The 25418-nt window shown below is 52.2% G+C and overlaps 1 protein-coding gene across 1 annotated transcript; it reads right to left on the bottom strand.

The window, feature by feature from the left end:
- Window positions 1-11025: 11025 nt before the first annotated feature.
- LOC119522534 (collagen alpha-1(I) chain-like) lies at window positions 11026-12291 on the bottom strand. The gene has a single exon (XM_037820949.1). It carries the CDS (start codon window positions 12289-12291, stop codon window positions 11026-11028), a length of 1266 nt encoding a protein of 421 aa, XP_037676877.1.
- Between the last annotated feature and the right edge of the window lie 13127 nt (window positions 12292-25418).

The raw sequence follows: 25418 nt of genomic DNA, 5'->3' as shown, positions 1-25418 counted from the left end.
ATTAGGCAAGAAAGAGGAATAAAATGCATCCAAATTGGAGAATAAGAAGTAAAACTTTCACTCATTGCAGATGACTTGATTCTATATGTAGAAAATCCAGAAAAATCTACAGCAAAGCTACTAGAACTAGTCAATGAATACAGCAAAGTGGTAGGCTACAAGATCAACACACAAAAATCTGTAGTGTTCCTATACACAAGTAATGTGCAACAAGAGGAGGAAATCAAGAAAAAAATTCCATTTACAATAGCAACCAAAATCATCAAGTATTTAGGAATAAACTTAAGCAAGCCCACACACAGAAAAAAAAAAAAAAAAAAAACTTTACAAAGAAAAGCATAAGATCTAAAAAGTGGAAGAACATATCATGTTCATGGAGTGGAAGACTAAATATTGTTAAGATGGCAATTTTACCGAACTGATTTATAGATTCAATGCATTACCAATTAAAATCCCAACAACTTACTTTGCAGAAATAGAAAAACCAATAATCAAATTTATTTGGAAGGGCAAGCTGCCCTGAATAGCCAAAAATATCTTGAGAAAGAGGAATGAAATGAGAGTTCTCACATTACCTGACTTGGAAACATGTTACAAAGCTACACTGGTCAAAACAGGATGGTACTGGCACAATGATAGATAGACTGACCAATGGAATTGAATTGAGAATTCAGAAATAGACTCTCACATCTACAGGCAATTGATCATTGATAAGGCAGTCAAGTCAAAGCAACTGGTACAGAGCAGCCTCTTCAAAAAATAGTGTTTGGAGAACTGGATATCCATTTCCAAAAGAATGAAAGAGGACTCCTATCTCACACCTTATGCAAACATTAACTCCAAGTGGATCAAAGACCTAAACCTAAGCACTAAGACCATAAGACTCTTAGAAGAAAATGTAGGGCAATATCTTAAAGATCTTGTGACAGGAGGTGGTTTCCTAGACCTTACACCCAAAGCGCAGGCAACCAAAGAACAAATAGACAAATGGGATCTCCTCAAAATTAAAACACTTTTGTACATCAAAGGACTTTGCCAGAAAAGTAAAAAGGCAGCTTACACAATGGGAGATGATATTTGGAAACCACATATCAGATAAGGGTTTAATATCCCGAATATATAAAGGAATCCTGCATCTCAATAACAGAAAGACAAGCAACCCGATTAAAAAATGGGCAAAAGAGATGAACAGACACTTTTCTGAAGAGGACATACAAATGGCTCAAAAACATGAAAAAATGCTCAACTTCATGGGCTATTAGGCAAACACAAATCAAAACCACAATGAGATATCATCTCACACCTACCAGAAGGGCCATTATCCAAAAAAACATAATTACAAGTGTTGGAGAGGATGGGGAGAAAGAGGCACACTTATTCACTGTTGGTGGGAATGTAGAATGGTCAACCACTCTGGAAGACAGTGTGGAGGTTCCTCAGGAGGCTAAGTATAGATCTGCCATATGACCCAGCTATTCCATTGCTAGGTATATATACTCAGAGGAATTGAAAGTCAAGACATGAACAGACATTTGTAAACCAATGTTTATTGTGGCATTATTAAAATAGCCAAGAGATGGAAACAGCCCAAATGTCCATCAACAGACAAGTGGATAAACAGACTGTGGTAAATACGCACAATAGAATATTTTGCAGCTGTAAGACAGAACAAAGACACGGAACATATAATAACGTGGGTGAACCTTGAGGACATTATGTTGAGTGAAGTTAGCCAGAACCCAAAGGACAAACAGTGTATGGTCTCACTAATGTAAACTAACATTAATGAGCAAACTTTGAGAGTTAAAAGCTGATAACACAGGCTATCAGGAGATAGAAAGAGGGTAGAGATTGGGCGTTTGATGCTGAGGGACTACAGAATGTTCAGCAGGATTGATTGTATAGATCCAGAAATAGATATCATAATACTGTGTGATGGAGGCACAATATTGTAAGTACACTGAACAAAGGTGTCTGTGAGTAAAGCTGAAAGAGGTGGGATGGGGCATGTATGACAGCAGAGGTATAGATAGATGATAAAGACTGGGTCTGTATAACTTAGCAAAAACTGGAATGGTCAATGAATGTTGATAAATGTACAAATATAAAAATGCTTTTTATATGTGGGAGAACAAATGAATGTGAATCATGCAGGGTGTTGAAAAAGGGATGGTATTGGGGAAAAAACATAATCAAAGCAAACAGTAGTCTAATGTCAACAGTAACATTGTAATATGCTTCCATTAAATGTAACAAGGCAATATACAGAAGCTAAATGTGTATGAGAGGGGGAGATAAGGGAGGGATATGGGATTCTTGGTAGTAGCATTGTTGTCTGTCCTTACTATTGTACTGTATGACATTTTATTTTACTTTTTATAATCATTTTTATTATTTGCTAAAGAAAAAAAAATTTTCATAGTAATCAATATGTTCAAGTGCTGACTGTGGTGATAAATGTACAACTATATGATGATACCATGAACAACTGACTGTACTCTGTGGATAATTGTATGGTATGTGAATATATCTCTATAAAATTGTAGGAAAAATATAAATAAGGGTAAAAGTGCTGGAGAAAGCGTGGAGAGAAGGGTGTACCTAGTTAGTGTTGATGAGGAGTCAGAATGGAGGTTCCACAAGAAGCTAAGTATGTGGGGACCATAAGGTCCTGCAACCTCATTATGGGGCATGTACTTGGAAGACCTGAGAGCAGAGACATGAAATGACATTTGCACACTGGTGTTTCTGGAGAGAGTATTCATGATTTGCAATGGATGGAGGTGGCCTAAGGGTACATCCAACGAGGAAGGGAATGGAGAACTGTGGTGTATGCGTACAATGGAATACTGAGCAAGTGTGAGAAGAAGTGAAACTGTGAGACACACAACGAGGTGAATGGATCCTGTAGACAGCATTTTGAGTGAAGTACACCAGAAACAAAGGCAAACACTGCAATGCCTCACCAATATGGACTAACTACAATGTGTAAACTCAGAATTGAATCTTAGAGCACAGCCTATCATGGGAACAATTATTGTAATGGTCCCTAGATTGTAAGCTGTTACTGCAGTCAAATTTATTCCTGAATTACAATTGCTATCTCCAAACTCTGAGATGCTGCTCCCTTTGTGTGTAACCTGATTGTTCTCTGGAACATTGGGTATCTGTGTGACACCTAAAACTCAGAGCTAGAGTTCAGTAGATATGAATGCCAGTATTAGCACATGCAGCAACTGTTAAAAAAAAAAAAAAAGCTGAAAAAGAGCCCAGACATCAATTAGAGAGATGAATGAATGAAGCATATCTGGTTAAGACTAAGATAAATTGGCCAAAGAGTAAAGGCCAAAACTGACTGTGTTTTAAAACTTCAATTTCATGTGAGACCAAGGGAAGTATGTTTATTTGGTGCAGGATCTGTATTTTCTAAACAATATCACTTCTACATCAGTTTGTTCAAACACCATAATTACATGGAACTTTGAATAAGAAGCAAGATACAGTAGGTTTGTGTAGGTTAGAGTGAAATAGCAACACATCCCAAACTAATTTGGGCAGAGATTAAAAATATATATGTAGGGACCCCTTGAGAAGCTGGGGGAAAATGAGGAAGTGTTGGACTTCCTCACCTGAATTGTTCCTTATGTTCTCACAAACATTGGGGACTGACGGCTTGGTATGCCAAGCCCTCTATCTTGGGGCTTGCCCTTCTGAAGCTTGTTACTGCAAAGGAGAGGCTAAATCTGCTTATAATTGTGATTAAGAGTCAACCCCTGAATCCCTCTTTGTTGCTGAGATGTGGCCCTCTCTCTCTAGCTAAGCTGACTCGGCAGGTGAACCCACTGCCCCTCACACATGGTACCTGACTCCCAGGGGTGTAAATCTCCCTGGCAATACAGGATATGACTCCCAGGGATGAATCTGGAGCCAGCATTGTGGGATTGAGAACATCTTCTTGACCAAAAGGGGGATGCAGAATGAAACAAAATAAAGTTCACAGGCTGAGGGATTTCAAATGGAGTCGAGAGGTCACTCGAATGGACATTCTTATGCACTATATAAATAATCCTTTTTAGATTTTAATGTATTGGAATAGCTAGAAGTAAATACCTGAAACTATCAAACTACTGCAACCCAGTAGCCTTGACTCTTGAAGGTGATTGTATAACAAGGTAGCTTACAATGGGTGACAGTGTGATTGTGAAAACCTTGTGGCTTACACTCCCTTTATCTAGTGTATGGATGGATGAGTAGAAAAATGGGGACAAAAAAACTAAATGATATGGGAATGGACAGAGGTGATGATAGTTTTTTAATGAAATTATAAGTGTCAGTGTTGTTTAATGGTATGTATCCCACAGATTAGCACTACAAATATAAATAAGTGCTTGTATTTCCATTTGCCTTCACCCTCCAAGCCCTTCCACAAACCATTTGCCTTCCCCAGAGCGCCAGGCCTACCCATGCCCCCAGGCTTGTGACAGAACAAAATGCAGAAAGAATTCAAGAAGAAATTTGAGTGGTGCCCCTGTGCCTTCCTGGCTCAGCCCTGCAATGCCACCATCTCCAGCTGCCTTTGAAAACGAAGGGGCCATCTTCCTGCCCAGGACTTCCCGACTTCCTCTCCTCTGGGAACCTGGGGCTCCTTTAACCCTTCCCAGCCACGCCAGCATCTGGAAGATGCTGCCCAGCCTGAGAGCACTGTCCCACAGGCTCTGATTATTGTAAAGACCCTGCCCCCTTTCCTAAGTGGTCTTGCATGGGTTCCTCTCTGAACCTTAGTCTCTTCATCTGTAAAAGGGTGCTGACTTGTGACCCAGGTGGCATCTGACCTGAAGACCTGCTTGCTGGGCATCCTCCTGACAGGACCCTCCCAAGACAGAGCATGGGGATCTGGCCCCAGTTCGTGTCTTGACACTGGCAGGTGGCCTCATCTCCCAAAGGCCTGCCAGAGTCTATCTTGAGCTAGAACACCGGGCAGCCCCACAGCCCCTTCTTCTACCCTGCTGGTGGAAAGTCTTCTGGTTCTTTGGGAACCCCACAATACCCTGTTGACTTATCCGGCAGCTTCCCTACCAGCCGTCCCTCATGGCACACCGCTGGAACCCCACTAGCCAAGGCCCCCCCAGTACACAGGCCTCCTTCCATGTACAAGCTCTGAGCCAGCCCCTATACTTCCGGGACAGATCTCTGTCTCCCATTCACCTGCAGATGTATCTTGGGGTGCTGGGGATGGTGCCAGGGGTAGCATCCCTGACAGGGCTGGGTGGGGGACATGGTGACCTGAATGCAGGTGGCCTCCAAATGCCACTCAGGAGCTCCCTCTCCCCCTTCCTCCCGCCAGCTGCAGCCTCTCCAGGCCACTGGGCAACATCTAAGGGAAGGGGCCCTTGGCCGCACTGGGTAGAAGAGGAGGAGCCAATGGGCAGGGGCAGGCGGCCTGGTGTCATCAGAGGTCAGCAGAAAGTCGGTGCAGATCATGGCAGAGGGAGCCAGAGCAGTTGGAGGACAATGACACCAAGGCTTGGCTGGTGCATGGGAGACCAAGATGGAGATAGCGGCGGCAGGAGGGAGGCACCCCGTCACCCCATGGGGACATACCCTGCCTCCCAGACAGAAGACCCTCTCAGAGAAAGTTCTGTGGCTGCCCCAGGTATGGGCTGTTGTGTGAGAGAGCAGGCCAAGAGATTGTCCCTTGGGGTGACAGGGGAAGAGGACAGCTCCCAAACCATGGAGAATGGAGTGCTGGGTGCCAGGAGGAGCTCCTAGGGCAACCCGGAGGGAAGGGGGAAGAAAACACCTTTAGCTCTGTCTTCCTGGAGCACCAGACGTCGCTGCCAACAAATAAGATCCAGCCAGAGGACGCGTGTGCTGGGGCTTGTGTGAATGTGTGTGAGCTGGGTGACAACTTCGGTGTCTTTCCCAAAGTTTACTTGTGGCACTTTGTACCCAGGTTGCTGACAGGAAGCCCAGCTCCGTTTTCCCACGTGCACCAACCTTGGGGAGGGCCCGATCCCGGGCTCGTCCCAGCCCGCAGGGACCATGCCCAGCTCTGTTTCTCAGAACCAGAGGCTGCAGCTCAACTCTGGGTGGGCATTTTAGGTTTGGGGCAGGAGCTGGCAAGAGGAAGAGGTGGGACACAGCAGGTGCCCATCCCAGGCCATGTTTCAGGAAAGCTTGGGCTAAGAGCAGTTTGGGGGGCTCTTGGGCAGGAGAGGAAAGGAACTGCTCCCACCTGGGTCACAAAGGAGGAGGCAAAATTGCGAAAAGGCCCTGGCCACCCCAGGCCCATCCTTTCCCCTGAGGGATGCTGGTTCCCCACCATCCTTATTCTGATCACCTCCCAAGTGGACGGCCCGACGGACGTGCATGTACCGAGAAGTGCGGTGCTCGGAGACCCCAGCCCAGGAAAATGACAGTTGAGGTCTGGTCCCCGTGCCTCAGGGCTGCCCTCCAGGATATTCTCCAGGGTTCTCTTTGGGTGAGTTTCAAGCAGATGCCCCAGATAAGGGTCCTCCCTTGGGGAGTAACGGCCTGAGAAGGGGGTCCCTTGAAGGCTTCCCGGGAAGGGTGTATGGGAAAGAGCACTGGACAAGGAGTCCAAAGATCCGGGACCCTACTCTGGCCCCTGCACCTGGTCTCTTGGGGAAGCTGTGGGCTTGGGCCCAGCCCCGCTGCTCATCACTAGAGTCCCAGGGCTCGCCTGAACCCAGAGAAAAGCTGGCAGTGACAATCTGCCAGGGCTTCCTCATGTCCCAGGGTTCGCCCTCTGGAATCCCTGCTTCCGCAGGTGCCAGAGGCCCAGGAGACTAGGGAAAGAGTGCTGGCCACGGAGGGCTTCCTGGAGGAGGCTGCAGCACGAAGTGCTAGGCTGACAAAGGCCCCGGGCGCAGAGATGAATGGGGCCAGCCGGATGGGCAAGGGAACGTGAGGGGCCGGACCCGAGCGGGGCTTCCTCACGGGGAGGCCCTTCGCCAACTGTCCCTCAGCCAAAAGGGCGTAAGTGATCAAACATCCCATTTAATGAAGCCGCCTCCCGTGGCCACTTCTTGGGGACTGGGACATCCTGGCCAGTCAGCAGCCAGCAGTCAGGTTGCTTTCCTCCAGGGAAGGGACAGAGTGGGTGCTGCTGAGATTCAGGTGACCAGAGACCCTGGCCTCATCTGCTGCTCATGGCTCAGCTCCCAGAATCCCCCGGTAAGCTCCCGCCCGGAGACTTGGGATGTAGAGGGGAAAAAAAATGTACTATGGAAAAAGAACACTTGGAGGTGGGGGTGGGGGTGGGTGTGTTTGTAAATGTGCTTTACAGGTAAATGACTTTTGCATGAAAGCCTGGAATTTCAGCTTCCCCCCACCCTCCACCCGCAACACCCCAGAACCTAGACTTCTCGGCGTCGGCCCTGGAGGAGCCTGGGAGGCTCCCGTCTGAGGCGGGCCAGCTCCTTCCCCAAACCATGGCAAGTGGGGGCCCTGAGGAGGGAAGGCTATCCCCCTGGGGCCCTGGGCTCCCCCAGGGTTCTCAGGCACCCATTTATCTTCTGGCTCACGGAGGGTGGGATAAAAGCGACTGTTCAGGCCTGGTGTGTGAAACATTGCTGCGGAGGCCAGGGGACAGTGGGGGCCGTGAGCCCTCTCAACCCAAATAGGGTCCCCCTCCAGAGCTACCTCCAGGCAGCCAGCGGGCTTGCAAGGGACCCAGGGCTCATGGAGCTCCCCACTCCCCCACCCCCACACTCCCTCTGTCTCTCTCTCTCCTTCTCCCTTCCTGCTACCACCCATTCAGCCTTTACAGGGAACTCACCCCCCACTTGCCCCCAACAGTGGGCAAGTTCTAGGTGAATATGAGTGAAGTTCAAAGTTTAAGAACTACCCAGATACCCTGGACTCCCTTGTCTTCTCTCCCAGGCCCCTTGCTCCCGCCACCCCCCCCCACCTTCCTGTCCTCAGGACCCCAACTCTGAGCCCCCCACCCTCACCTCCTATCACTGCCCCAATTATCAGATCAGAAAATGGAGGCCCAAAGGGAAGAAGGCAACTGCTTTAGATCACATTTGCATTTCCTCAACAAGCCCTTCCCCCAAGTTCGCCACCAGGCTGGGTGCTGGGCAGACAGACAGACGGGGGCCCAGGGGAGGGCGAGACCAGCTTCGCTGCCTAAAGAGATGCCCTTTGCCACGGCCCTAAAGAATGAGTAGGCACTCACCAGGCAGAAGTGGGGAAGCCAGTCCTGCTTTTTGTGGTTTCTGCCAGCCTCTTTTTTTTTTTTTTTTTTTTTTTGAAGTCTAAACCAGACACTGACTGATGTAAGCATTTTTCACCAGGGATACCTGTTCTTGTGACTGGAACAGTGCCCACTGTCTCCATAGCAACCCTCTGCCACATCAAGCCTCTGGGAAACTGACCTAGTCATCAGAAAGTGGCACGCTGAGCCAACAAGTCATGGGGGCCCGCGGTGAGGTGTGCCCACAGACAGGGCCCCAGCCAGAGGCCACCAGCTGGCCACCTGCCCGGGGGGCAGCTCTGAGGGGACGCCAGAAGGTGTTAATGAGCGGTGACGACGGTTCCGAATCCCCCAGGTGCCCCCTCATTCTCGTCTCTTGCCCACCTAGACTGGCCGCTCCACTGCCCCCCGTGCCAATTCTCCATCCTCCCAGTGCCCCAGCGCCCAACACAGGCAAGTGATCTGAAAACGCTCACCAAGGCCCACATGTTTACCTGGTCACTTCCAATTCTCTTATGGTTTGGAGCAAGTCCCTCTCTGTGCCTCGGTTTCTCTTTGGAAAAATGAGCGGACCCACCTGCCCACCTCAAGGACGGTGACCTGGGTTGTGAAAGCGTCTTTGAAACCACCGAACTCCAGAAACATCTGAGAGATCATCAACCCGCCCGGCTCCTTATGGTCAGCCCAGGTGACCACGTGCAGACTCAGCCGCAGTCACTCAACTAGCATTTATCGAGGCCAGGAATGGAACCCAGCCCTGTGGGGCCGCCAAGCCCAGCTCCTGTCCCCTCCACGTCATGGTCACTGTCCAGTGGAAGGTTCCGGTCACACAAGTGCTCACAACAAAATATCAACATCCCCCCCTCCATACAATTTTTACCAACTTCCTGTAAGTTTTCAATTTAATCAAAAGGATAAAGTTAAAAGTAAAACTTATGAAAGGCAAAAAGAAAACTCATCCAACTTTGGCAGAAAGATCTGGATTGCCATTGGATGTCTGGCCAGCAGAGACAAGCAGAGATTTTTTTAAATTTCTTCCTCAGGTGGAGGGACCACATCCTGGCCAGCTTTTCCCTCCCCACGGGCCCCTGACCTCTCCCCTCCCCACTGTGGCTGCGTCACAGCAGGTGCAGAAACCGAGGCCTCAAGAGGATGTGTGCCTGGCTCCGGGGCGCCCACCTGGCTGGTGGCTGAGTTGGGGTTGCAGTCGCTCATTCAACCCCCTGGGTTTGGGACAGTGGAGCGGCCAGTCCTGCTGCTCCACTTCCCAGGGGCCCTGCTGGCTTCCAGCAAGGTCCAGACTAAAGAGACAGGTCAACTGCGGGGGCTTGAGTGGGGAAGGAGGCAGCAGGCGTCCAGCTTCCTGTGAGTGAGAACGGTTCCGAGTCTCTGCCCTCCTGGATCTCAGGAGGGTGGCGGGGAGCTGGGAAGAAATGCGACATAGGCTGGGGGAGGTCATGGTAAGTTGTGGGCTGCCCCTGGGGACACCACCCTTGGGGAGGGTTCTTTCTAGAATCTGAGCAGGAGATGAGTGGACAACTACTGCCGGCATTTTCAATCAGGTGGCAGCTCCTTACTGAGTGGCTTGTCTAGCTTCCCCACCTGACTGTCACTACCAGGGCAAGGCCCTGGTCTGCTTTCTCTCCAAGCTCCCATTCCCCTGTTTTGGGTGGACAATTCACGGGGGACAGTTCACAGAAGACCTAGGAGAAAGAGAGCTTGGTCGGGGAGGCTGGACTCAAGGGGTCCCAAAAGATGTACACAGGCAGGGGGCCTTGACCGCTGGCTCTGAGCTCCCCTACTTCCAAGCCCTCCTCCTCCAGGAAGCCTGCCCTGACCCTCCCAACCGGAGGTGACCCTCCTGCCCCAGGCTGCCATGGCCCTTTGTGTCAGCAGGCCCTTGTCTGGAACTCTAGCCACTTGCTTCTCAGGGGCCCCAGCCTCCCTCTGCAGCTCTGGGGCTCTAACCCAGAGCCCCCGCCTTACTCTGCAGGCCTATCAGCCCACAGAGCCCTGCTTCCTTGGCTCCAGGTGCCAGAGGGCTGGCAACTACCGCTGGAGGCAGAGGTGGGGATGGGAGGGGCTCTGTTCCCAGCGTGTGGGCGCACTCCCCACCCTCCATCAGCTTCCCAAGCCCTGAGATGCCAGTGTCAAGGTTAAGTGCAAACTAAACGGCTCAGGGAGAATGCAACTCCTCTGTCACCTCAGATGACGTCCCACAGCCCAGCCACAGCCCCCACCTACCCCGTCTGAGCCCCCAGCAGCCCCGGGGGAGGAGCTCCCCTGGACAGAGGGAGATGCCAGGCGCCCCAGGCGGGAGGTAGCCAAGCCAGACGGATGAGAGGAGCTGAGCTTTCAGCCGCTGTCCGATAAAAGGACCAGGCTTCAGAACAATCCAGTCACAGAGCCAGCCCGCTGCAGATCCCGGAGATAACGCCGAGCGACACTCAATTCTGAGCCTTCTGTCTGAGCAGCTCCCTTCCCGGCCGCCCTCCTGGTGCTCACCCTAAGCCCAGCACATGCCCTTCATAAGCCACCCACAAAGCCCCCTGCCCCCTGGGCCTCCAGGATGGGGGGGGGGATCCCCAGGGTGAGCCAGCCTCTGGGTCTCAGTTTCCTCATCTCTAAAATGGGCACGGGGTGAAGTAACTGACCCAAGATGCCTTCACTGGGATGGGCCTGGAAGCAACTCTCAGAGCAGCCTGGCCGCGGGCCGTTTATCAATCTGTCTCTTCCAGAAAGCACGAGGACAGAGGGACCCAAGTGCAGCACTCCCTCCCCCAGCAGACCTCCAGGAGGGATGCTCAGAGCCGTCTGGTTTCTGGAGGGGGAAACTGAGGCCGTGCGTGGTCCCCAGTCACCCGGCTGGGTACGAGCTCGGCCTCAGGCGTTGGGTCCCCGGAGGGCGCCCCCGCTGTCTCCCTGTCGGGCCGCGTCCGATGGCCACTCAACAGCCCTACCTGGCACAGGTGCCCGGCTCGTGGGGCGGGGGTCGCAGGGACTGCAGGGGCGCGGGCTCCCTCGGGTGGGCAGCGCCCTTCCGGGCCAGGCCGGGGAGCGTTGGGGCGCGGGGGCGGCGGGGGCGCGGGGCGCGGCGGGGAGCACGCAGAGCAGCGAGGAGGCACGACTGGGCTCGGCCCGCAGGAGAACAAACAGGTTTGCTCTGGCCGCCCGGAGCCTCGCCCCTCACCCCTCCCCTCGGCCGGTCCCCTTCCCCTGCCCTCTCCTGGGGTAGGTAGATGCGCCTGGCACATTCCGCACATTCTCCCACTACTGTTCTCGGCGCGCCCGCCCTGGGGGCTGCGGGAGAAACCGAGGCCCGGGCGCCTCTCGCCCCGCCGCGCGCTCTGCGCCCCGAGCCAGCGCCAGGAGGCCCGTGTGGCCGCGGAGAAGCTTCCAGGCAAATTCCTCCTGGCGCGCAGCACCCCGGGGAGGCCGCACCGGCCTCGGCCTCGGCCACTTGAAGGGCTCTGGCGTCCCCGAGCGCTGGGCCCCCGCTCGCTTGGGCCAACGACTTCCCCAGATGCTGTGGGTTTCAGGCGGTGGAGAAGCAGGGTTCCTAGATCCGTTTTACAGATAGAGCTCCCAGACAGGACGGGGAGGGGCGCGGGCGGGGGCTGAGGGTGCCTGGTGGCTGAGATCATGCAAGAAGTCTTGGAGGCAGGCAAGAAGGAGCAGGAGCTCGCCTGGGAAGCGTTCTCTCCCTGGAAGGCCGTCCTGGGGGCGCTGGGGGCTTCCCGGGCATGGCGGCCAGCGGGGCGGGAGGGCCTGCCCCATGCGCGGCCTGGGCGCAGAGGCCCTACTGGGCCTGCACGGTTGGGTAAGCCTTGCCTTCCTGCTTGCCGAGGGCTTCCCACGCCCAAAGTGCTGGGCCAGGGGCCAGGGCAGGAGGCCTGCTCGTGGGGACCGTTAGTCCGGTCCGAGAGACGGCATAGAGTCAGCCAGGAGTCGGCCTGCCGGGGTGATGGGGTCACAGGGATGGGGTCAGATTCTGCTGCACAGCCAGCCCCCACCCCGCTTTGCTCACTGCCTTCTGGCCACAGCAGCTGCCTTCTGATTCCTGAGGACATCGTGTGTCCTCTCACCTTGGGGTGTTGGCTCCCGGATGCTCGGACACCCTAGAATGTCCTAGAGCGTCTGGCTAGTGAACTCATTCTTCAAAACTCAGCTCAGATGTCCATAAATCCTCCCCTGATGGTGTGTCACCCAGGCGAGCTACTCACTTCCTTCTCTGCCCTCCCTGAGTTCCGTCGGGTGACATCGATCTGTCACAGTGGCCGTCACCCATCATTGTTCCAGGTTGTGAGCCCCAGGAGGGCAGGGCCCTGTCTGATTCACTGCTGGGGCACAGAGACCAGTGCAGGGGGGTCTGAGAATGTTTGTAGAAGGCAGGGGGTGAAGGGGTGACTGCCACTCTGGAAACAGGCCCCATCTTTCCCTTCCTGGGGTTTACCTCTGTTTGTGTGTGAATGTGGGGGGTGGGTGGGGACAGACGCACAGTGGGCTTATAAAGTCTGTCTCTTGCCAACAATCATTTTTCTGCTTTCAGCCTCATGTACCCCAGTCCAGTGGCCAGCTTCAAGCCCCATCCCCTGACTGCTGGTAGCCTTCCACTGGGCTTGCCGTCCTAGCTCCTAAATGCTCTCACTATTGATCCCCTCTCTGGTCCCCTCAACAGCCCCTCACTTCAAGATGTAGAACATACAGGACAGAGCAGTGGATTACATGTCAGGGAAGGCCACCAGCAGACAAGGGCAAGCTCCCTGCAGAGCCCTGACTTGGCGGAGGGGTTGGGAACTGGGGCACCTGCAGGGCATGAGCAAGCAGGGCCCCTGAGCAGGAGGCTGCCCTGGGTCTCGAGCTCTTCCCATGGCCCGGTGACTCAGCCAGCTCCGCCATGACAGCTCCAGCCAAGGGGACTAGCCCTACCCTGGCCCCTCCCTCCCTGCCAGGCTGCCAGTCCCTGCAGCTGATCCTGCAAACGGGTTTGGCTGGCACAGCCACTGCCCCGCCCTGCCCTGCCCACCTGGTCACTGCCCCCGCCATGCTTTGCCCCTCCCCCACCCTGCCCCTCCTCCCAGCCCCCTCCGGTCCCCGAAACTGGGCTCCCAGGTCCCAAGTGACCTGGGCCCAGATACACCCAGTGCTCTCACCCCACCAGGCCTGCACAAGGTGCCCCCTTGTTCTGGAATGGCATTTTCTCCCTGGGGACACCGAGTGGTCTCCCACTCACTCACAGTTGCAACCTTATCTCTCTTACCAACCTTTGTGAACTTGCCCTGGGCGCCCCCTCAAGTTCTAGGCCAAGGCCCTGGGCGCAGCGGGTGGCCCCCACACTGGGCTCCCCTCCCAGAGCACAGTAGCTCAGCAGCGGTGCCACCTGCACGGCACTTGCCCTGCTGGAAGTGGGGTGGCTCGAGGGTGGCGCCCCCTGCCTGGGAAGACATGAGGCCCAGGAGGGCAGAGGCACCCCGTATGCTGAGGGGGGCCACAGCCCAGGCGCAGGTGGTGCAGATGGATTCCCAGGTACAGAATTTGGGCAAGCAGGACTAGATGCAGAGTTGCCAGGCTACAGAGAGGGAGGATGGATAGGGCCATGCAAGCTGTCAGGTGCCAGAGGGCCCACCCAGGCTAGGCAGGGGACAGCCGCTTCCTGGAGCAGCATGACCCTACACCTGAAGGACCATAAGACGGCCACCCAACCAGAACCCTGCAGTTGTACAAATGGGGAAACAGAGGCTCAGAGATGGACGGGTCCTAGACGGGGTTGCACAGCTAGTCCGTGGCAGAGCTGGGACTAAAAGGCTCCAGCTGCTCCCGATGGCACCTCCACACCCCCACCTGCCCCCACCAGCAGCTTGGAGGTGGAGAAGCCGGGGCAGCGGTGGGGGGCGGCAGCTTGCAGACTTGCATCATCCCCTTGTCCCCGCCCTCCTTCCCAGAGCCCCGCCCTGCTGCCTCATCCTCCTAAGCTATTCGACCAGTTTCCACTTGCTGGGTGACTCTACCAGCCGCGAGCAGGGCAGATCCCCAAGGGGCAGGGTTCCCCAGGCGTGGCTGCACCCGCCATGCACCCTGAGGAGCCCGGAGCCTGCGGGGCAGGGCCTGGGACTTGGGAACCAGCTGCTCAGGTTGCCGGGAGTTGATCCAACCCCTCAGCTAACGGGGTGAGGTGCCTCACCTGCCCCCACTGTCACGGTCTTGCCTTGGGGGCCTCCACCTGGCCCTGGCCTGGGCTCCTGGCTAAGGGGCTGTGGTCCCCCTATTGGCATGCAACCCCCCCCCCCCACACTCACCAAATGTCCTCTTTGGGCCTCCTAACCCCACTGTGCTGCTGCCCCCACCCCATCCTGCCCCCAGACTGGGCCACCCCAGTGCCGCCCTGGAGCGGCTCCCCATCTGATGGGAGAGGCAGACCAGTTCCAAGCCTGGGAATCCCTCATTCTATGGCCTTATTGGAAAGCAAGGAGACATGAGAGCTTGCACAAGCCACAGGCTGACACCTTCGCCTCACTGCAGCCTGGTCCTCCCGCTGCCCTTGCCCCCGCTGCTTTGAATCAGCCTGGGAAATACCCACCTGGGTCCCCGCCTGTGTGACCTGAAGTCCCCAAACCCAGAATCTGCCTCTGTCCATGGCTTTGCAGCAGCCCCAGGTCAGCCCTCCAGAGCCCCCAGGCCTGAGCCGAGCCAGGGCCTTGCTGGCAGATAATCCTCGTGTGCCCTGAAGAATGGATCATTGCTGCTTTAAGAATCATCCACAGATCGGAAAAAGAATGTTCTAATTGGAAAACCCCCCCGCCATGGTTTTCCGGAGTTTTAGTACAGTTGGCCGGTGAGGAGGCTCCTGGGATGAGGAGGAAGGGAAGCCGTGAGCAGGAGACAGTGCCCTCCCCCCCCCAGCGTCCCCTTGTCCCCCTGAGCTCAGCTGCTGCCAGCAAGGAGCCATGCCGAGGGTCCGGCTGGTCTGTCTGTCTGTCCATCCGCAGCTGTCTGGCCTCAGCCTGTTGCCCCATTCCCTGGCAGGGCTGACACCCCCTGGGCAGCATGCATGCGTACCCCAAAAGAGGAAAGGGTGGGTGCCACCTCCTGCCTGCTTGGGAACTGGGAAGGCCAGGGGCTGCGAGACGTGGCTGAGGGGCAGGTTGCAGAGACCCAGACTTCCTAGCAGAAGGGTCTGTCCCACGAGGGAGGGAGCTCTGAGTGGGGGGTCCTGCTCAGCCTGGTCTGGCTGCACCCAGGGGTGCCATGGGAGCCGAGGCCCCAGGGGCCTGAGGGTCTGTCCAGCCCCAGGAGCTGCCGTCTCTTCCTTGCCCTTCGGCTTGGGAATGACCAGGGAAGGGAAAATGCAGTGAGAGGCTGGAGACACACGAGCTCAGAGGCTGCCGCCCTCATCTGTCTGAGCAGGTTGGGGGTCCCCATCTGGGCCCCTACCCAGGAGTGCTCGGGGTCTGCACTGGCCGCCATACTATCCCACACACTCTTGGGGCACATGGGTCCTTGACTTTTCAAAAGCAGACCTGCTGCTCTCCTCCTGGTCCTGCCCAACGAGCTGCTTGGCCAAAAACCCCACCCATCCTGGAGAGACTGGGCTGCTCGCGGGTGGAAGCTTCTCGCGCCTTGAGGCTCATTCCCATGGGCTTTACCCATCACCCACACTAGGGAGGACATTACTGCTTTTCTATGGACCCCGCTGGCTGGGAGGAAGTGATGGGGGGGTGATAGCAACGAGCTGGACTTTGTCACCTCCAGAGAGCCCGTTGCCACAGCCACCTCTTCCATCGGGCACAGCCTGCATCCTGTTGTCACCCCCAGGGGCTCCCATGCAGGCCTTCCTCTTTCTGAGCCCCCACACCCTCTCTTTCCAGCTCGCTTGTCCACGTCGTTCCTTGACAGCTCTCTCCAAGTTCCCGGGGACATCCATGGTCCCTGCTGCTCTCTTCAGTTCCCACCATTTCCAGCTTAGGGTCAATGGTCCATTCCTTGCCAGCACCCTAGTGTCCCTCTGTCACCGCCCTCAGACAAAACATCTGCCTCTTTCACGTCTGCCCCAACGTAATGGGTGATGCTGGCAAAGAGCCCACACCATGTACCTGGTTTGAAACTGTTATGGACCCCAGAATAGCTATGATCTTTTAATCCAATCGAACCTTTTGATTGAGTGTTTCCATGGAGATGTGACTCACCCAACTGTGGGTGGGATCTTTGATTAGATTATTTCCATGAGGTGAGGACCCCACCCATTCAGGGTGGGTCTTGATTACTTTACTGGAGTATTTAAGAGAACTAAGAGCCAACACCCACGCTGATACTTGGAGACACTGGGAGATGCAGACAGAAGGACGTTTGGAGATGCTAAGAGATGAAGCCCAGAGTTTGCATCAGAGAAGCTAAGAGAGGACCCCAAGATGCTTAGAGAGAAATGCCCTAGGAAAACAAGTAAGGATGCACAGGAGCTGAGGGAGAGGAGCTAAGAGAGACAGAAGCCCAGACACAGTTTGGAGAAAGCCATTTTTGAAACTAGAACCTGGGAGCAAAGGACCAGCAGATGCCAGCCATGTGCCTTCCCAGATGACAGAGGTTTCCTAGACACCATTGGCCATCCTCCAGTGAAGGTACCCGATTGCTGATGTGTTACCTTGGACACTTAATGGCCTTAAGACTGTAACTTGTAACCAAATAACCCCCCTTTATAAAAGCCAATCCGTTTCTGGTATTTTGCATAACAGCAGCTCTGGCAAACCAGAACATGGTCAAAGATGGAAACTGGGGTGTCACTGAGAGTCCTCCTTCCCCTCCTCCTCCAGGTGTGCTCTCTGCCATGGCTTTGACCTCGTCTCCCAACTCTCCAGCTCTAAGCCCCCCAGGCCTGACCTCCTGCTGGTCCTTACAGGAGCCTCGTCCTCTCTCATCCCCAGACTTCAGCGTTGACTGACAGCTTCTTGCCCTGGGTGACTCTGACGCTCTCTGCTCTCAGCCACAGGGTCTTGAGGCTTGGGATGACTTGACTTCCTACTGAGTGTCTTCAACCTCTGTAGCTCTGGGACCCCTTCTCCTACAGGCCCTTCTCCCTCCCTCCTGGACATAGGAAGGCGATTTACCCACTCAGCCCTCACACTCCACACCGAAATAATCTCCAGATGGCTCAGACACTTAATGCAAAAAAAAAAAAAAAAAAAGAAAGGAAACCATAAAAGTACTAGAAGGAATCCTGGGCCTTTCTAAATATATCGTGAAAACCAGGAACCATAAAAGAAAAGATGGCGAAATGAAAACCTCCTATATGGCAAAACCTACCATAACTGTCGTTAGACAAATGACAAACAGGGAAGAGTTATTTGCACAGCCTGTGAGAGTGAAAGGCTCAATCTTCCTCAAATAAAAGAGAGCTCTTTTCAGTGCACCCTCCTAAGAGAATGGGCAGGCAAGGGAAGGGAACCCACAGTGCACAAAAGAAGACTTGCAAATGGCCAGTTACCATCTGAAGGGAATGCAAACACAACCAGCTATTCCCAGCCCTCCCTCAGCTGTGTCAAAATTAGAAGGCAAAGCCCTGGGTTGGCTGGGGTGTGGGAAAATGGGCAGTCTCAGCCCCCGGGGTGGGGGGACAAACAAGTGCGACCTCTCTGGGCCTGCGATCTAGAAATATGTGACCAGATGAACAATGAATATTCCCTTTGACCTGGCAAAACAACATTAAAAAATTTGTTTTATTATGTTATTTATTTTTAAATAGAATATCACACGTGCATATTATATAAAAAGTGAAGCACATGGATACTCGCTTTTATATAATATGCACATCCTCTGCCATCCAGCTGTCACTTCCACCACACCAGGGACAAGTCTCTCGCCCTGGTCAGTGATACCATCCATGTCACCTCCTGGCTTCCAGATGATTCCTTTTACTGGTTTCCCTCCTATCTCACTGGCCACTCCTTCTGTCTCCTGGGGCCCCTCTCACAGCACTTCTCTGACTCTTAACTTTGGGAAGACCCAGGGTGCAGTGCTCGGAAGCTTCTCAATTGCACTCTGGGTGATCCCAATCCACTTAGGGGCCTTAACTCCCATGGGAAAGTCGGTGACTCCCAAAGGTGCATTCCCCAGCCAGGCCGACCCCCTGGGCTCCAGATTACTCTAGCCCACCACCTGGTCATCCTCTCAGCTTGTGTGCCTATTAGGCACCTAACTACACGTACCTAACTGAGCTCTCATTGGCCCTTCCTCACCGGCTTGTTCCACAGCCGATCCCTACAGCTGTGTCCTGGACCCTCCACCTTCTCCCAGCCCCTCACCCAGGCCGTCAGCAAGTCCTCTTGAACAGGCCCACAATCAGGCCCCTTCCCACTGTCTCTGCCACTCAGGGAGGGAACAGGTTGTTTGCTGAACATTCTAGAACACATCTCCTGACCTGGGCAAGAAATTCTCTAGAGCAGCAGTTCTCAAACCTTGGCAGGCCTCAGAACCCCCTGGAGTGTTTGTCAAAGGACAGGGTCTGGGGCTCCATCTGTAGAGTCCAGGATTCAGTGGGGCTGGGGGTAGAGGGGTGGGACCAAAAATTTGCATTTCTAGCAAGTTCCCTGGAGGGATGCCTGGGAATGGAGGGGCACTGCTGGGTCACTGGGCACGGGCATGTTCTACTGGACAACACAAGACTAATTTTTCTTCCTATCATCAGCCAGCATGCGATGTCCCAGCTGTGTTCAGTTTTGTCAATGCACTGGATACAGAGTGCTAGCTCCTTCTGGTTTTTGAATTGTATTACTGACCACCAAACTGCATCAGGGGAGAAAAACCATAAGTACAAGCATGCTCACTGCAACATCATTTAGGATATTGGAAATCGCTCTGGCATCACAGGATATGACTCCTGGAGATGAATCTGGACCCGGCATCATAGGATCGAGAACATCTTCTTGACCAAAAGGGGGATGCAAAATGAACTGAAATAAAGCTTCAGTGGCTGAGAGATTTCAAATGGAGTTGAGAGGTCACTCTGGTGGACATTCTTACTCACTATATAGATATCTCTTTTTAGGTTTTAATGTATTGGAATAACTAGAATACCTGAAACTATCAAACTCCAACCCAGTAACCTTGACTCTTGAAGACAATTGCATAACAATGTGGCTTACAAGGGGTGACAGTGTGATTGTGAAGACCTTGTGGATCACACTTCCTTTATCCAGTGTATGGATGGACGAGTAGAAATATGGGGACAAAAACGAAATGAAAAATAGGGTGGGATGGGGGGATGATTTGGGTGTTCTTTTTTACTTTTATTTTTTTATTTTTATTTTCACTTTTTCCGGTACAAGGAAAATGTGCAAAAAATAGATTGGGGTGGTAATTGCACAACTATATGTTGGTGCTATGAACAGATGATTGCATCCATAGGTACATGCAAAATTTACACCAGGATAATACGTGGCTGATCAAAATGATGATTATACATCTCTAGTTTTGGACATGGAAAATGCCCATAATATATTGCTGAATGAAAGGAGAAAAGCAGTTGACATAAAAGCAGGACACACGACCGCATGTATAGCATGATTTCATCTCCATAAAATTGTGCAAAGGCATTGGCAGACGCCTGGGAGGGTGTTAACACTGGGTGTCTCTTGGAGATGGGTTTTGAGTTACCATTCTTTCTTTCTTTTTTCTTTTCCGTAATGTTTGATTATTTAAAAAATGAAACTGGAGTGGGTTTGTGTGGGTTGAGTGAAGGTACTTTTAGTTTTCTCTTGATTCCTATCTGTACTCTTTGAATTTTTATGACTGTATTAGTTTTGTAATAAAAAAACCACTAATAAAAAAAAAAAAAAGGAGAGCGACATCTAAACACTCCAAACCAGCCCTGCCAGTCCCTGCCACTGCGGCCCCAGATTACTTCATGACAAGCCCACTCAAGTCGTGCCAGGGAGCTTCTGAGCTGCAGAACTGGTGCCAGTCATTGGCTGGAGCTGAGAGCAAATGTGTCATCCCCATAAAGCGAGGAAATAATTCAAGTTGACAAAATCAGAAAGGGGTGGAGACGGTGGATGTGAACTCATTCGCAAGGCACTGGCGCTTCACAACCAGGGGTTGCCCCCAACTGAGAGGGAATTGACTGGGTCCAAACCAAACAAATGCACAAACGAAAACTTCCTGCAGCAGGTGCTGTCCCTCAGGGGGATGGTGTCCGGTTTTAATTTTCTGAAAGCCACAAGGACTATTGGCGATGCCAGTGCAAGGGATGGGGTTGTTTCCAGAATCGAAAGGAAACAGAGGTACTGTTTTGCCAATGCCTGACTGCGGAGCAAATGAAGGAAGCAGCAAAGCTTGCTGGGTTTGAGGTCAAGACAGCCTCCTTGGCCGGGGGGTGGGGGGCCCTCCCTGGTGTGCAGCTCTAGAGGAGGCAACACTCTCTTGGATGGGTGGGTACTTCCTGGCCTTTGATAAAACAACACCTGACAAAATCGAAAACCCAGTGGTGTGACTTCACGTCCCCATCCCCCGACTCCCCGATAGACAACGTGTTCCTCACAACTAGTCACTTCATCAATATTGCTGGGTATTGAAAACCGCTCCAATTGCAGGTTTTTATTGTGTTTTTAAAAGTCATACATACTTGCTGTAAAATATCAAAACCTGATAGGGTTGTACAAAGTCACCCCTGAAGGGGTACACTAAGCCCCCAACCCTGATACAGGTCAGAGGGCAATGAAAACCAGGGCCCAGAGCGGGGAGGTGGCACTGGGACTAAAAGTGGGGCCAGGAGGGTGTTGGGAGACAAATAGGAAGAAATGTTCCCCTCCTCCAAGAACTGACCAGAAGGGGAACCTGGAGGTCGAGACCACATCCATTTAGCATGGTTTTCCAAGGTCTGCTGAGCCTCGGGGATGGAAGCAGAAGGCTAGTAAGGTCTTCCAGGAGGTGAACCTGCCATTCCCCAGTCAGAGAGGGGCCTCCGTCCAGGGGTCCCCTAGCACCCCCACCATCCGTTCAAGGGGCTTTGCCTTTTAGTCTCTACATGTAAAACTTGGCATCAGCCTTTACTTCGAGACCACTAAGTCTTTATTCACCTATTTAATATATAAATAGGGTAGAAGGTGGGGGAGAAAGAGAGAGTCAGTGTATTAGTTAGGGTTCTCCTTGGAAACAGAATCAATGAGAGATGTCTCTGATTATCAAATTGTAAAAGTGACTCACGCAACTGCGGGAGCGCACAAGTCCAAATTCTGCAGAGCTGTCAACAAGCTGTCAACTCCAAGGAAGATGTCCGACGAACTCCTCGGGAAACGAACTGACAACTTTGACGAACTCCTCAGGAAACAAACCGACAACTTTGACGAACTCCTCAGGAAACGAACTGACAACTTCGACAAGCTCCCCAGGAAGTGCTTCACTGAGCAGCTGAAGAAAGAAGTGAAGGTTCTCTAACCCTCCGGCTTATAAGCCTCCAACTGATCACCCGGACCAAATCCAGCCAATTGCATTCTCTCACTGTGGAAGCACGCCCCTTGATGAGTCATCAGTCAGCCGCAGTCAATTGACTGATGATCTGACAAACCAACCAGCCTCAAATAGCCTCACAGCAATCGTCAGGCCAGTGCCCGCTTGACCAGACAGCTAGGCCACCTAGCCAAGTGGACACATGAACCCAATCATCACAGTCCACCCCTTGTCAACTTGGCAGTTGTACACATCACCTAAAACCATACCTTCAATATGAACGTTACAGCTTATGCCTTATGATAAGGGGATAAGACAGAGAAGAAAGCAAAAATATTTTCTTTACAGACAAATACAAACATAATCATAACAAAACGAGGAGGAAATATTCATGTCATCATAGTCCTCGTTTCTGTAACTGGTCACGTGGCCGTAGTTCATATTTATCACGACCTTCTTCCACTACCCATTCCATGTTCCCTTTACCCTCAGCAAGCCCTTCAGCTGGCCGTGGTTCTTTGCCTGGTGGGGTGACCCAAACCTTCATTCCTGAAGTTTCTTGGCCATTGGTAGTCCTGCCTGGATTGGGTTGTTGCAGTTTTCCATTGACTTGAATCACGGGGCATGGTAGTACTAAGAGACGCCCCAGGGGATCTCCTGTATGCCAGGAAAACTCTTCTTTACTTCCATTGTGTAGTTGCAGTGCTATTTCCCCTTGACAGTCAGGATCAATCACCCCAGCCAGTACAGTAATCCCCTTCCTTGCCTGTTGATTCAGAGGCATAAGAAGCCCAAAGTCACCAGGTGGCAGCCTTAACTTCCAGTTCAATAGGATTATTGTTGTGTTTCCTGGTGGAAGCACTCCTCCTTTTGGAACAGAGACTTGTAGACCAGCAGAGCTTAAACTTGCAGGGACAGGAAGCAAAAATTTCCCTAGTGGATCACTAGGAGTGATAGTGAATGGTGCTACTCCTGTTTCCACCCCTTGATTCCTGGACCCATGAATCCTGGCTATGGGAGAGACAGCACCATAGAGTGGACACTGATTCAGAGCATACACAGCCTCCTGGAGAACACTGCCCCAACCCTGCAAGGTACTGCCATCTAATTGGCGCCGTAATTGAGTCTTCAATAGGCCATTCCACCATTCTATCAACCCAGCTGCTTCTGGATGATGGGGAACATGGTAAGACCACAGAATTCCATGAGCATATGCCCATCCCCTCACTTCATTTGCTGTGAAGTGGGTTCCTTGGTCCGAAGCAATGCTGTGTGGAATACCATGACAGTGGATGAGGCATTCTGTAAGTCCATGTATCGTAGTTTTGGCAGAAGCATGTCGTGCAGGGAAGGCAAACCCATATCCGGAGTATGTGTCTATTCCAGTAAGAATAAATCGCTGCCCTTTCCATGATGGAAGTGGTCCGATGTAATCAACCTGCCACCAGGTAGCAGGCTGATCACCCCGAGGAATGGTGCCATATCGGGGACTGAGTGTGGGTCTCTGCTGCTGGCAAACTGGACACTCAGCAGTGGCTGTGGCCAGGTCAGCCTTGGTGAGTGGAAGTCCATGTTGCTGAGCCCATGCATAACCTCCATCCCTACCGCCATGACCACTTTGTTCATGAGCCCATTGGGCAATGACAGGAGTTGCTGGGGAAAGAGGCTGATTGGTATCCACCAAACGGGTCATTTTATCTACTTGGTTATTAAAACCTTCTTCTGCCGAAGTCACCCTCTGGTGAGCATTCACATGGGACACAAATACCTTCATGTTGTTTGCCCACTCAGAAAGGTCTATCCACATACCCCTTCCCCAGACTTCTTTGTCACCAATCTTCCAATCATGTTCCTTCCAAGTTCCTGACCATCCAGCCAAACCATTAGCAACAGCCCAGGAATCAGTATACAGACACACCTCTGGCCAGTTCTCCTTCCAAGCAAAGTGAACAACCAGGTGCACTGCTCGAAGTTCTGCCCACTGGGAGGATTTCCCCCATCACTGTCCTTCAGGTATATCCCAGAAAGGGGCTGCAGTGCTGCAGCTGTCCGCTTTTGGGTGGTGCCTGCGTATCCTGCAGAACCATCTGTAAACCAGGCCCGAGTTTCCTCTTTCTCAGTCAACTGATTGTAAGGAACTCCCCAAGATGCCATAGCTGTGTGGTGGAAAGAGAAGGTATTGTAACAGGAGTTGGGGGCTATAGGCATTGGGCCATTTTCTCATGTAACTTACTTGTGCCTTCAGCACCTGCTCGAGCTCTAGCTCATGTATACCATTTCCATTTTATGACAGAGTGCTGCTGTGCACGCCCAACTTTATGGTGGGTTAGACAATACCCAGCTCATGATAGGCAACTCAGGTCTCATGGTTAACTTGGTGGCCCATGGTTAGGTGTTCTGTCTCTACTAAGGCACATTAGCAGCCAAAAGCTGTTTCTCAAAAGGAGAGTAGTTATCTGCAGAGGATGGCAAGGCTTTACTCCAAAATCCTAAGGGCCTGCATTGTGATTCTCCTATAGGAGCCTGCCAAAGGCTCCAAACAGCATCTCTATTTGCTACTGACACTTCCAGCACATTGAACTCTGAACCAGCTGCCATCAGAGAATCTTGACTTGACTCCTGTAAGTAAGTTCCTATAATAAAGTCCATGTCTCATTCCATTACTGGTGTTTTCTTTTGTTCTCTCTGTTAGACCAGCCCCTGCAGGCCAGAACAGACACAGAGAAATTCTAACAGAAAAAGGGTTTGGATTGAAAATCATTGGGCTCAAATCAAGGAAGCCAATTCCATGTTCTGGTGTGTGGTAATAAAGAGTTAAAGGTTTCTAAGCAAAACCTAAAGTTTCTCTGTTTTCTTGTTTTATTCTTCACTAGCTGCATGAAAATGTCACTTGAGGAACTGGATCTGTGCTTTAAGTTCTTGCTGAGCCTCACAGAAGTCAGAGAGGGTCTGCTGGAGTGGGGGCAGGATTTTGTGTTCTTTTAAGACAGTACAGCAGTGATGATGTCAGTGGGGAGAATCATCTGGAACAGCAACTCCTAGAATCAATTCCAAGACCCTTGTACTGAATGTCAAGAAGAGGTGGGGGGTCAGAGAGAGAGGAGTAAGAAGAAGGAACAGTAGAATCTCCTAAAACTTTCAACTCTCCCCAAAGCTGGGACTTCATGCCATTTATGACTTACAGGGAATAACTATGGTAAGTAAATTCAGGGAACGAGACCTTGCAAAGAACATGCAAACAAGGCAGAAAACACAGACGGACAAAGAGCTGGGCAGAACCAACCCTCGCCACCTTGACAGTCATGAAGAAGAGCCACACCCATCAGAAGGAGCTGTACTTAGAGAGGAAGCCCCTTGTGGTCTACCAAATCCCACCTTTCGGGTCAAATTACCCCAAATTCAGAGCCTTAAAACAGTATCCACTGATGGTCTCATAGTTTTCCTGGGCCAGGACTCCAGGTACATCTTACCTGGGCTCTCTGCTGAAAAAGCAACAATCTGGGATCTGGCTCCATCTCACTCAGGTGGTTGGCAGAATCCAGTTCCATTTGGCTTTGGTCTGGGGTGCCCATTCCTTGCTAGCTGTCAGTGAGAGGCCGCTCTGCCACCCACTTCCCTTCTCCAGCTTCCAACAAGTCCTTTTCTTGCCTCCAATATCTCTGACTTTCCCCTCTGCCTTGGTGAGGAGAAAGCTCTGCTTTTAAGAGCTCACATGACTACTCTGGGCCCACCTAGATAATCCATGATAATCTCCCTATTTTAA

This window comes from Choloepus didactylus, chromosome X (assembly GCF_015220235.1).
Source record: "Choloepus didactylus isolate mChoDid1 chromosome X, mChoDid1.pri, whole genome shotgun sequence".
Taxonomy (NCBI): domain Eukaryota; kingdom Metazoa; phylum Chordata; class Mammalia; order Pilosa; family Megalonychidae; genus Choloepus; species Choloepus didactylus.
The sequence above is the reverse complement of the archived record's forward strand: the minus strand, read 5'-3'. Positions and strand labels throughout refer to the sequence as shown.

What these genes read in the sequence shown, in the direction of transcription:
- LOC119522534 (XM_037820949.1), bottom strand. Translation starts at nt 12,291, where the DNA reads ATGTCCTCAGGAATCAGAAGGCAGCTGCTGTGGCCAGAAGGCAGTGAG.